This window comes from Phoxinus phoxinus (genome assembly GCF_949152265.1).
Source record: "Phoxinus phoxinus genome assembly, chromosome: 17".
Taxonomy (NCBI): Eukaryota; Metazoa; Chordata; class Actinopteri; order Cypriniformes; family Leuciscidae; genus Phoxinus; species Phoxinus phoxinus.
Genome location: NC_136892.1, coordinates 7545938 through 7559203, shown reverse-complemented (window position 1 = coordinate 7559203; position 13266 = coordinate 7545938). Strand labels below are relative to the sequence as shown.

The following is a 13266-nucleotide window of genomic DNA, read 5'->3' as shown; positions in this document are numbered from 1 at the left end:
CTGGTGCCTTTAGTGGAACCAAAGGCACCGGGTGGCGGTGCCACCGGCTTGGGCCCTCCATCGCTGCTTGCAGCTTTAATTATATATATATATATATATATATATATATATATATATATATATATATATATATATATATATATAAAAAATAAAAAAATAAAAAATATATATATATATATTATGTAAATTCTTTTTTCCCCCTATTTTTAACATATATATTATTATATATATAATAATAATATATATATTATTAACATTTTTGGATGCTACACTATTCTTTTTATAGGCTTTGTACTTTGTACACTTTGTACACTCACGTTCCAATATAGAAAAATTTAAAAAAATTATTATGAACGGCACAAACTGTACAAATGACTATTTAAACAGAGCAGTGTAATTTTTATATGTAAGGTTGACTATTTTATTATTATATTTTATTAAGGCTATAATGAACATTCTGCGATGTCAAGATTGCAATGCTGGAATGCTGTGTGTGTGTGTGTGTGTGTGTGTGTGTGTGTGTGTGTGTGTGTGTGTGAGGCTCGATCGAACAATGGAGACATAAAAACATACTCCGTCATTTTGTTCATACAGACCATCATTCAAAATGCAAAGTGTTTCCTTATATTTGTGTACACTCGCAATGAAACACAACATTGTGCTTTTGTTAAACTATAAACTCTTGTCAAACTGTAACCTACAACTGTCACCCAACCAAAATCACACACACACACACACACACACACACACACACACACACACACACACACACACACACACACACACCCCCCCTCCCCTCCCCACACAGACAGAATGGCAGAGAGACAGAGAGAGAGAAAATACACATTCAAACCACAATATCTGACTTCCTGTTGGTCGGAGCTAATGACTGTAAATTAGAAAGTTGTCCGGATCGAAGAGAAGAATATACGTACCGAGTTTGGTTACTGTAGGTAAAACTATAACTAAGTTATAACACACTTTATGCATCCTTTTTTAATCATAAATTTGTTTCCTCGCCACGGCCAAACCGTTCGAGATATCAAAAATCCCCTGGCAATTTATCATCTTCCATGTCTTGACTTCATGCTGACCGAGTTTCGTGGTCATCGGATGAATTCTCTAGGAGAAGTGTTTCAAATGCGAGAGCAAGCGTTCTCCAATCAACCCGTAATAGCCGACTTCCTGTTGGGCTGGCGTAAAACTTGACCCAGGGAAAGTTGTTCGGCCCGATTAAATCTATATGTGTACCGAGTTTCATATTAATTCATGCAAGCGTCTTTGATATACGGACAAGTGTTCGAATCCCATTCCAGGGGGCGCTGTCGAGCCCCCCTGCCACGCCCGGGTACCAGCTTCAGCCCGGCCCTAATGGGTTCTGACCTGTGTGCAAAATTTCAAGAGTTTTCGAGCACGTTAAGGCCCTCAAAAGTGGCAGAGATTTTGCACACAGCAGAGAAATGGTTAAACTAAACTAGCCCCCCTCCTCACACACACACACACAGAGGGGCAGAGGGAAAATGCTCCAAACAGTACACATTCAAACCACAATATCTGACTTCCTGTTGGTCGGAGCTAATGACTGTAAATTAGAAAGTTGTCCGGATCGAAGAGAAGAATATACGTACCGAGTTTGGTTACTGTAGGTAAAACTAATACCCCATTTTTGACTAAAGGTGGCGCTACTGAGCCCCTTACCACACCCGTTTCTGAAACTTGGCACATGTCTATTACACAATAAATGTCAAATGCATGTTGAGTTTCATGCAATTTAAAGCATTTTAAGAGCCTCAAATGCATCCAAAAAGAATATAAAAGTTTAAAGCGTTGCCATGGCGACAGTATTAAAGATATCAATAATCCTTTCACAGGTCTACATCTGTCGTGTGTTTACATTATACAGATGAAGTTTGAAGCAAATCGGGTAAAAATAAGAGGGTGATTTCAAAGCATTTCGAAAGTAACACACTTCCTGCTGCCAGTTGGTGGCGCTATAACTTTGACTCACAATAGTCACATCCATGTGATCGGCCTCTTACAGCGAACACACTGCTGAAGTTTCATCAAGATCAATTAATGTATGAGGATGTTATAACACACTTCCTGTTTCCAATATTCGCCATAAATTCGTTTCCTCACCACGGCCAAACCGTTCGAGATATCAAAAATCCCCTCGCAACTTTTCATCCTCAATGTCTTGACTTCATGCACACCGAGTTTCGTGGTGATTGTTTGAATCGTCTAGGAGTATTTTAAATTCCATTGCATGTGTTTTTTAAACTACGCCAAATAGCCGACTTCCTGTTGGGCTGGGGTAAAAAGTCAGAGCATGAAGGATATCGATGAGATCTATAAGTGTACCGAGTTTCATATTTCATGCAAGCGTGTTTGATTTATGGACCAAGTTTTCGGACCCCGTTCCAGGGGGCGCTGTCGAGCCCCCCTGCCACGCCCGGGTACCAGCTTCAGTCGGGCTCTAATGGCCGCGGGTTCTGACCAGTGTGCAAAGTTTCAAGAGTTTTTGAGCACGTTAAGGCCCCCAAAAGTGGCAAAAACCTTGAAAAAAAATTTATTATAAAGAAGAAGAATAACAACAAAAAACCCTTAGAAGAACAATAGGGCTCTGCGCCCTTTCAGGGCTTGGGCCCTAATTAGACCAAAGGTTCATTTTGCGCCGGAGTTCTCCTTTTAAGCTTTCTTTTGCTGTTTTCATCATCTGGGTTTAAAACCGTCTTTATCAACTTTTGATAATTTTCTTACATCATTGATGACTCATCAATGGTTGTCTTATAATTATTTCTGAAACTGCATATCCTTATTAAATTGGTCCCCTCTCCAAAAGCTAACGTAAAATTTTTATGTCATTGTCAGAACCAAAGTGACCGTATTTATCAGTTACATGGAGATCAAACCGATAAAAACGATTTTTCAAAATGTCTCTATTTCTTAGGTGGGTGTTCACGGCATTAGGATAGAATTTTTTAATGAAAAAGGATCAAAGCGCACCGCCACCTACCTGCCAGAGGTTGCGAAGGAGCAAGGTGAGAAAAAAAGTACACTTGCCACTTTATCTGCATTCATTTACAATATAACAGCAGAAACAAGATGAAGAATAGGCCAAAAGGTAACACTCAATCAGTATGAAAAAAACAGGATTGAATTTGTTCTCTCTCCATAGGATGGGACCACATTCAGACCATAGATTCCTTACTTCGAAAGGGAGGTTACAAAGCTCCCATCACAAATGACTTCAGGAAGACTATTAAATTGACCAGGTGAGAGAATTACCTTTTCTAAACAATTTTTGATCACTATACAATACAAGGCTATATTAGTGAATCTTTTAGTTCTTGTGTCCAACGGAGTCACTTAAGAGTCTCGTAAGGGTATTTTTCACAGGATGTCATAGGCAGCAGATTTATAAGGTTTTTATTTTTCATTTGTATTTTCTTGTTTAGTAATTCTGAACGGATCTGTTTCTTTTTAACCATCTTTTGGCATCTCCATGTGGTCCTGTTTGGTATCGCACCTTGACTAGTTAATTAATTTTTAATTGATTGAGGAGATTGAATTAGGCTTATATTCACTTATTAACATTTATCAACTCACACATCAGTTGTGGTAAACAGAAGCACAAACATGTTTGCTTGACATGCGAGAACCAATGATGTTCATTCTCATGTTACGCAGCACTTCGAGCTTCCGAAAGAGGTTTGTTTTTCACGTTAAGCAGGTTTGGTTGATCAGGTTTGTTAATGTTAGCTGAATCAATTCTTATATGTGAATAAAAGCCTAAATTCAATCTGTTCATCATATAAAAGCAATGAGTCTCTTCAGAAAATTGACCACTCAGGTCATATGGATTTAGTTTTACTTAAACTTTTAGCGTCAAAGTTTCAGTTGCGTAGCTGTCTATGGAAGGATAGAAAGCTCTGATTTCATAAAAAAGATCTTCATTTGTGTTCCAAAGATGAATGAAAGTCTTACGAGTTTGGAACGACTTGAGGGTGAGTAATTAATAAAAGAATTACATTTTTATTAAATTTTTAAAAAAGAATTTTCATTTTTTGGCTGAACTATTCCTTTAAAGTATATCATACAAAAAAAATAGTAGTCCCTTTTCATTAAATTTGAGGTTCTCTTAAATTGTCAAGTGTCTGGTTTCAAATGAGACCAGGATTATGCCTGTGTAAGGGTTCATGCAATGCAGCCATTTTATTTTGGGTATGTCATTTTCAGCTTGTGTCCTTGCTGGTTAAGGGGTTACAGAAGCGTGTCTCCTTGAAGACTTCAATGTGAATGCCCACTGCTATAATTGGGCAATGATGAATAATGTCTTTGCTTATAAATATTACGTGGAACTCTTTTGGAAAACTTATTACGGTTTTACTATTACAACTGCCAAGATGAACTAATCCTATTGCACTGCTGAGCATTTTAGCCATCTCAACTTCTGCACTATCACAAATACTTTCATAATAACTAACAAAGTGCAAACACTATTTAAATAAGATATTCATGGTGCAGTTTGGACTGTTGATTATAACAGGTTTTGGTGCGGAATCATTCACTGATAAACTTCACAACTCCTGTAAATACAAAGAGTTCCCTTTCGAAATGGAACTCGCACTGCGTCGATGACGCTATGGGGAACGACAGCCTATGACATCACTACTAGTGAGACCCGGAAGTATAAAAGGGGCGCCTAGAGAACATGTCATCCTCTTTCCGTCTTCAGGGACTGTTTTGTCTGATTTGCTATCACCTGAAAAGGGTAAGAAACAATTATGGCAAGTGATAAGCGTTTCAAGAAGTGTCTCGGGTATCTGACACCAGATGACACAACTTTGCGTTTACTATTTGGGCGAAGAGCACACACGGTTAGTTTTCCGCTGCTCTTGTCTGGCCCTCTTCTCGAGGGAAGAGGGACAGGCATCTGGGCCCAGTGATTCGGGTCCTGCTCGTACTGAGGCACAGTGGAGACTCGGATCAAGGGGTTCCCAGATGGAGCTCGTTGATTAGTTTGAGAGAGGTGTTTCTCTCTCACGACCATCAGAAGCTCGCGAGGGTGAGTTGCTGGAAGAGGATGTGATCTCTTACATCCTCTGATCCAGCAGCAAGTGCTAAAGAAGTACTACTAACTGAACCCTCACAGCCTCCCTGCCCCGGGTATGATGAGCTGTTGGGTGTTATGGAGTGCGCTACTGCGATGCTTCATCTGCCGTGAGAGCGCGTAAAGGAAGGAGCCGTTCGTGGCAGGCTAAATGAACTGTTCCTTTCTGGCCATAATTCCCCAGCTCTCGTGAGCCCTTCCATTCCTTCATGATCCTCATACTGAGATCAAGAAGGCATGGAAGAACCCATATTCTGCACGCATCCACTATGCTGATGTTGAGGGGATGCGTGAACATGGGTATGTGTCAATCCTCCCCAATCGACGAGACGTTTGCAAACTATCTTGCCACTGAAGAGGCATCGGCACCGAAAGCTCCAGCCCTGCCTTCCAAGCCACTCAAGATGATATCTCGCTTGAATGGCAGGGCATATGCGGCAGCAGTACTGGGGCTGCTTTACACATGACGTCTGTTACAGGCATACCAAGCTAACCTGCTGAAGGATTTGGATTAGGGCCTCTCCCCTGACACAGTGAATGAACTGCGTCGCACCATGGATCTGGCTCTTCGGGCCACCAGACAAACCGCTGCTTCTATTGGAAGGTTGAGGCGGTGATGATGGCCACAGAGAGACATCTGTGGATGAACCTGGCTGACATCGGGAAGATAGAAAAGGATTTTCTCTTCTGACCTCTTTGGGTGGTAGGCTTTCATTCTGAGAATAAAGTTTAGGCCGCCGCTCTATGAGCAGCAGGATGATCTTGGTAGGTCTTTATTATAAGTAACATAACATTATGATATCAGCTGTTAAGCAAAGTTTCCAGCAAGAGATTCCTGCCAGTCCTGTTCTCTCTATTGCAAGTTAAATTACTGAGAGACTACCCCTTTGTCTTTAGTGGCTATTGGAGCCCTTGTCCCAATCTTTGAATAGTTATGCTGATTGGATTAGGATTGGTAACACTCTAGGGTGGGTTCTCTAAACCTGGATACTTTAGTATCTGAGAACATGGACCGAGATACTGCGTAACTAGCCATGCCTCGTGGATGCCTGCTGAACAGTCCCTTCAGACGATAAGTGGATGACTTTCTCTAGGTGAATTCATAGGCTGTCGCCGGTCAATTTCGATTGCGGTAATTGGATAGCTTTTCAGACACCGGTTCACGTGGAATACGTTCCCCATAACGTCATCGACGCAGTGTGTCATCCCCTGTTCTCAGGGAACAGAGGTTACAGTCGTGACCTAGACGCTTTCTTTGCTTGCTTTCTGCTAAAATGTAATCAATTTAAATAACAGGTCATTTTCTGGACATAAAACGCTTAACGTATCTTAATGGACTAATACAGTGATATAAAAGACCAAACTTGCACCTTATTGAGAAGGCTGTACTATGGCTACAGGCAAGCAGATGGACTCAGAATATGAACTTAACGCGCAAGCAAAGTTTCACGCTAAACGTTTCCCAGTTATACAACTTACTGGCTATAAAGTTGGCTGGCCGTTGGACATTCGTACATTTAGGGACAGTCTCTAAAGTTACATACGACATTGGTATACACGTTTCTAACATGCGCTTGCACCCCCTGCTGGTGAGCTTGATTAACAGCAGATGGAGATTATGTTCGGTAATCTACTGCTTTTCCTGCAGTTCCTGGAGGTCACTGTTGAATTCACTGTCGAATTTGAACCACTGAATTTGTGGAAGCGAATTTGTAGAGCGAAATAAAGTGGACCGAAAATTGGCCGTTGAATATTATAGGTTGTATTTTTTTAACAGTTTTAATATTTTGGAAGTGAAATATGAAAGGTGAATATGGATTATTGAATTTTTATGAATGAAAATGTGTTTGAAATGTTTTGAATGGAAATTTTCACAGCTTAAATATACAACCATGTTGAATTTCAGCCCATAAAAATGCAAGGCCTAAAAATACAATGCATTAAAATGCAATGCATATTTTTTTCAAGTAGTGCAATTCAACAGACTTTTTTATTTCAAAAACATTTGTCATTATTTTACTTCCATATAGAGAAGTCTAGGAATGAAAGTGTGAAAAAAAACCCCAAGAGGCAATAGAATAATTCTTTTCTGATTTAGACCTCCCCATTCTCAGCACAGAAGAAAACAATTTTTGGATGTAGAAATTACACTGTAGAAAGTAAATTAAGTAATTTCACAGTTACAAATCTGTGGGTCCTGATGGCTTTAGTGTTGAATTCTATAAGAAATTCAGTTATAATCTTGTACCAATAATCCAGCGTTTGATTAAAAGTCCAACAGCACATAGTCTGTTTCCACCAACAATATACAGTGTAGTATTCATTCCAAAACCTGGGCAAGATCAGTTGCAAATGTCTTCCTATCGTCCATTTTCTCTTATCCCAATTGAATCTTAGGGGGCTTTCACACTGGGCTTGTTTGCTGCGGTCCGAGCCAGAGCGCGATTGTGCCCCCTGCAGCGTTGGTCCGGTTTCACACTCAACTTGATTCTATCGAACCCTGGTGCGTTTGCGTGCATATTACGTCATCGCAAACGTGCACGGCGCACGTAGAAAACCGAACGCGGGTCAATACATTTTTATTTATTTATTAATTCTGTGCTATGATGCACAGCTGAGTGAACAACACAGGTTTATGTGTGTGTTTAAGGTGGCCTTCTGCTGCTTGCAAACTGACTCTTTTGAGGAGACAGTGGATTTCCAAATTTGTTGCCTTGATTCCACGCACTATGCGCTAATACACTGCAGGCTCACTCTCGCTCGTATCCAAGCTAAATCATCAACACTATCATCCCTTACATGTTTTATTTTACTAAATACATAATAATCCGCTAAAACGCATGCGCAGGTCACTTTACTTCATTAACAACCGCGCACCAGAGTCCGTGTCGCTTCCACATTCACGCGAACCGCGGCACGGTTCGGGAGCAACCGAACTCAGACCCCCTCCTCCAGGTAGTCTTGGGTTCGGGACCCCAGTGCGCACCCGGGTCCGCATGACAGTGTTCACATTAGCGATTTTTCACGCAAACCGTGCCCCGTTCCGAACTAAACTGCCAGTGTGAAAGCATCCTTAGATTAAAGGTAAAATAGACTGAAAATTACAATTAATTAGCCATCACAAATTAAAATATTTATGTCTATTGGGCTTAAAACCAGTCTGAAGAATGTTTAACAATTTATAAAAAGAAAAATTAAAGGCATGTGTAATTGTCCATTTGCGAACACAATGTCTAAACTTAGAATGTCCTTACTATATCTATATTTATGCATACATACTGTACATGCATGCATGCATTTATTATGGGTTTGTAAGTATTGTTTTAAGTTAATTTAGTTTTTAAACCTGAAATGTTCTGTAATTGTTAATGAATTATAAATATAAAAAATCTCATAATTTGCAGTTTAGGACCGGCTTTCATTTATACTGTAATGTTGAATGGTTACTGGTATATTTACACCCGCAAATTGAAAAACAAAGTAATTGGTATCTGTGATAATGGCCTTAATTCATAGTCCGTAGTAAAAATGCCACTAAACTAATATTTAAAAAAAATATAACATTGTCTTTATTTCCAGTTTAATTTGGAGATTTATTGTAAATACAAATTGTAATGTTTGGTGATTAAATGCAGAAATATGTGTGATTAATTGTTTTTTTTATAATGTGTTTTAATAAAATAATTGTATTGGTAAAATTCTCATTTAATAAAGTGTTTTTTGTTTTGGTGCTTGACTTTGTTCTCATTCAGTTTTAGTGCATGGAAAAGAGAACCTTAGAGAAAAATGTGAAATTTCTCCTTTTGTGTTCCACAGAGGAAAGTTTAATGTTTGAAACATGAAGGTGATTGATTACGTCATTTTTACAGTCATCTACAGGCCTGTGTTGAGAAGTTTTTTTGACAGTCTTCCACGGTTCTGATGCTTACCCCTTTTTCACCATTGTTCTAGGTACCGTAGTGAAAAGATGACAATGAGCTACGCAGAATACATCGCCCACCGCCAGCATCATCACTACCAGAACGGCATCGGGCACCCTCTCCCTCCATACAACCATTATTCCTGACAGCGAGCCGCATGACCAGTCACTGGACCTCTCTGCGGACATCTTCCCCGGAGAGCCCGCCTCCTCGTGGTCTAGCTATCTGTACTACTGTACCATTTTATGATGATAGTTTCCGTTGCCATGTCCACAGTCAGATGGAGGCATGGCAGCGGGTGCAAATAAGAATTAGGTGATTATAAAGCGAAAAATTCATTGTCATTTTTATTATTTGTATTAATTTAGTTTTTGCAGCATATATATCAACCCCTTCCTTTTTTTCTTTTTAACAAATAAACAAGTACTTTTTTTTTGTTTCAACAAATTTCCTAATCAGGTTTCTTAGTCTGTGGATGGAAATAAGTCATATTAAATGATGGGCTAGTTTTGAAGATAGTATAATTTTGCTCAGATTTTATCTATGCTAAGCTTTAAATACTTGCTTTATTTGGCGCAATTCCCCCCCCCCCCCCGCCCCACTTCATTGTTTCTTATTAGTTTGACTTTTTATCAAGGCAACCGCAGGGTTTAAGGGATGTCGTTTCCTCTGTGTTATTCCTCTGATAACTTTCCTTTATGAGGGGCGAATTTCTGTTTTCCTTTTTTTGTCAATTTGTTGTGGGTTGTTATGCAGTGTGGCGGAGTTAGGCAACGAAGAACTAGTTAAGTCTTGTTCGTTTTTTTTCCTGTTGACTCAAACTCATCAGATAATTGAAACCACTATATTAAATTTGCTTTTGGGGATACCAGAATATTTACCATAATGCAAAGGCCTGTTGCTCTTAGCATTATTGGTGTTGATTTGAATTGAATTTACTTTGATGAACAGTCAGTTAGCCCTTTTTTGTGTAGATTTGCTTCTCTTAGGGAAAAAAGCATATAAATGTTTGTAATCCATCTCTTATTTAATTGCTTATGTTGACGTGTTGTAGGCTATTAGTGTTGTTCGTGAGATCGCAAGTATAAGTCTATTCAGAATAAGGGAGTCAATGAGTCCGAGACTACAGTTAGTTAAGGTCAACTGGGCTCACGACTAACCTCATGGGCAAAAAGCTGTCCAAATTGGTTTTGTTTTGCTCCTATTTTGTCACACGGAGAGGAAAACCTTCTGAGAGACCAAGGTCAAATGACAGGGACAAGCTAAAAAAAAAGCCATACTTTTTTCTTTTTTTAATGCTGGGTGGTTGCTCTAAAGGCGATTTTAAATTCATTTTCTCCTGGCATGGGAAATGCTTCAGAAAGCTAGTTTTTGCTTTGTTTTTAATGATCTGGTCTTATGGATAAATATCATTTCTGTCTCGCATAGCAACAATGTTTACATCTCCGTACAAAATCCACTACATTTACAGTTGCTGTAATTAAGATCATTGAGTAGATACAGTTGCTATTGTGGCTGAAGTTTGCTTGAATAATGTTGTCGGGTCTGTCACTTTACACCAGGAAATTAATTTATATACGATGGTTAGAACGGTCTCCATGGTTTTCTCACTGACAATGTTGGGTCCGTTCTGAAAAGGCCATGTCTAAGTGTTTCTTTAGTGTCATCTTATCTGTAGATGCAGTGAATTAGCTTTTCGACGTTTCCATTTTTAGATTGACTCTGAAAGGAAAAATAGGTGAGCTTCTTTCGAAAATCGCAAAACTATTTCCTGTCATTTGTTTTCATATGCAAAATGTTAAGGGCTTTTGGGGTTCCATCCACAGTCATTTTTTAGTTCACTGTAACCTAAAAAACAAAACAACCTGATTTCAGTTGTTGCCTTTAAAAATGGTTAAGACATGGACCAACAAATGTTGCCCAGAGTGCCCAACTAGCGTCAGACGGGTTATTTAGGCTAGAATCACAACGGGAAGATTGTCAAGTGTTTATTACTTTTTTCTTTCTTTTTTCATAGAGGCCCTCTACTGCCCAGTTATGACCTTTTAATAATAATAATAATAATTTGCTTATCTAAATCCTACCTACCAATAAGACACATTTGTGGTGTCTCACTGTCTCAGTTTTTTAAAAACCCTTTAAATATTTCTACTTTACTGCCTCAGTTTTGAACCCAGTTATTGTTTTATAGTTGGACAATCCGGGCCTCATTTCTGGTCCATTAAAACGACACAAACTGAACTTTTTTTTTTTTTTTTTGCTGCTGCAAAACCAAGTGTTTGCATTTGAGAAAATGTGATGCATACAAACTTGCAATACATTTGTTGCATGAATTGGAGGCCTCCTGTTAAACATGGCATGCTTGTTTCACTGCTATATAGATATGAGAAAACAGACTATATAAAATGGTGCTATTGGACCTCATGTTGGGGGTGGTCGCAGCAAATGTGACTGGTCATGCGGACTCATTGATCATATCAGACTTTTTATTATCCTCAAAATATGCAGATCTGTTTTACAGGTGTTTTTTTTCCTACCAGTGTAACACAATCTCCTGCAGGTTTGAAAGGACAAGTAGTGACGAGTCTAACCCATCTTTCCCTCATGGCCTGGGGGATTCGGGCATATGCTTATATCATCTGTTATAGATGTACACATTTACGCAATACACAATTACCCTGGAAATTCACTCTGTGTATCAGTCAATGTTCGCGTTCATTTACATTGCCATTTTGAACTACGGCTGGATTAACTGGCTGAACGCTGTTGCCGAAATATGGCCCAAGCGATATGATGGTCAATGTGCTGAGTGCTTTGCTAACAATGTTTGTTCAAATATCATTGGTTCATTTTGTTGCGGTGATGAAAGACATTTGTTTGTTTCTTTCATTGAACTATATGTATATGTCTATACATTGAGTTTTAAGCAAGGTTTTGAAAAATTGTGATGTAATTGTGAAACGACTGCAAGTAGAGTTTAAAGTATTGTGTGATTCCTAGTGTAGTTTGAACACACTTTGGGGACATTAACTTTAGCAATCTCTGGCACATCTGAACACTGTAGAAACTCTCAGCACCTGTCCTACAGTTACATTGCTCAAAGATGAGTTCAAAATGTGCTCGTCGTGGCTCTTTTCTTTTTTTTTTTCTTTACATTTTTCTCATTACACTTCTTAATTTTCTGTACGTTTTAACAAAACTGGGACTAATGTTTCGTAAGTATAGCTAATGCTCATTTTAGGCATAAATGTTGGGTTGTAACACCTTCATACGAGCTTCACGTTTACTGTTAAAACATAGTCATTTGGAAGTTAGGCTCATGTTACCTTTGTGTGTTCAACCGAACCAAAGATGCCTCCAGCCATGTCCAAATGCTGCTCTACAGACCTGCCTTCCTGTCCTTCCAAAAACCTTCCCTGCAAGAGAAATGTCTTTTGTTTTTGTGTATTTACCTTTTTTCTTTTGTACAATTTCTAATATTGGTTTAGGTTTTTAGCTACCTAAGTTCAATGAATTTTCATTGTAGCTGTTTTTGAAACCTTGCACGGTGTCTACGACCGTAATACTAGGTTGCACTTTTTTATTTTGTTTTCATCATTGTTATTATTATCTATTTTTGTAAAGAAAGAAAACCCCATAGCGTGCCTCTTAGATTTATGGGTTTCTTAATGTTGTTTTTTTTCCCTAAGACCAGCAGTTATACTTTATACAAAAGATGAGCTAATCCTTATTTTTAAATGCCATTTAAAAGGAGAAAAAAAGAAGCCTTTTTCCTTTACTCTGGACCCAGTAGCTGCACTGGCATACAATCGCACTGGTAGATATATAGAGGGGAGGGGGGGGGGGGGGGGGACTATAAATAATAATAATAATGATGATGATGATAAAACTAAATGTAAGAACTACAATAAACTTGTTTGAAAACTTTTTTGTAAAAAAAAAGAAGTTAAAAAAGTAAACAATGACTGTTTTTGTACATCAAGTTAATTCTTTTCAAAAAAAAATTTTGGACCTAGTTTCTAATTATTATTTTAGTGGATTTCTGTGTTCTGGAACTTTAAGAAGATGAGTTTTGAACATGCCCTTGGATGATTGACATCTTGCAGTGTTGTCATTGCGGGCATGGGGTTGCCTGGCGTAGCTCTCTATGCCCACCACTGGTTTATTTCTGTCTTGCGTTTGGATTATCTCTTGCTTTACAAACTTGAAATTTTTGAAGTAAAGACTTGGTGA

The 13266-nt window shown here is 38.7% G+C and overlaps 1 protein-coding gene across 1 annotated transcript in view; it reads left to right on the top strand.

The window, feature by feature from the left end:
* Positions 1-9472, top strand: part of ammecr1 (AMMECR nuclear protein 1) — a 51757-nt gene extending 42285 nt beyond the window's left edge. Inside the window, exons 4-6 of the mRNA XM_079585627.1 lie at positions 2951-3041; positions 3179-3275; positions 9065-9472. Coding sequence (XP_079441753.1) covers positions 2951-3041; positions 3179-3275; positions 9065-9179 — 303 coding nt within the window. The 3' untranslated portion in view covers positions 9180-9472. The remainder of the gene's footprint in view (positions 1-2950; positions 3042-3178; positions 3276-9064) is intronic.
* The last annotated feature ends 3794 nt before the right edge of the window (positions 9473-13266 follow it).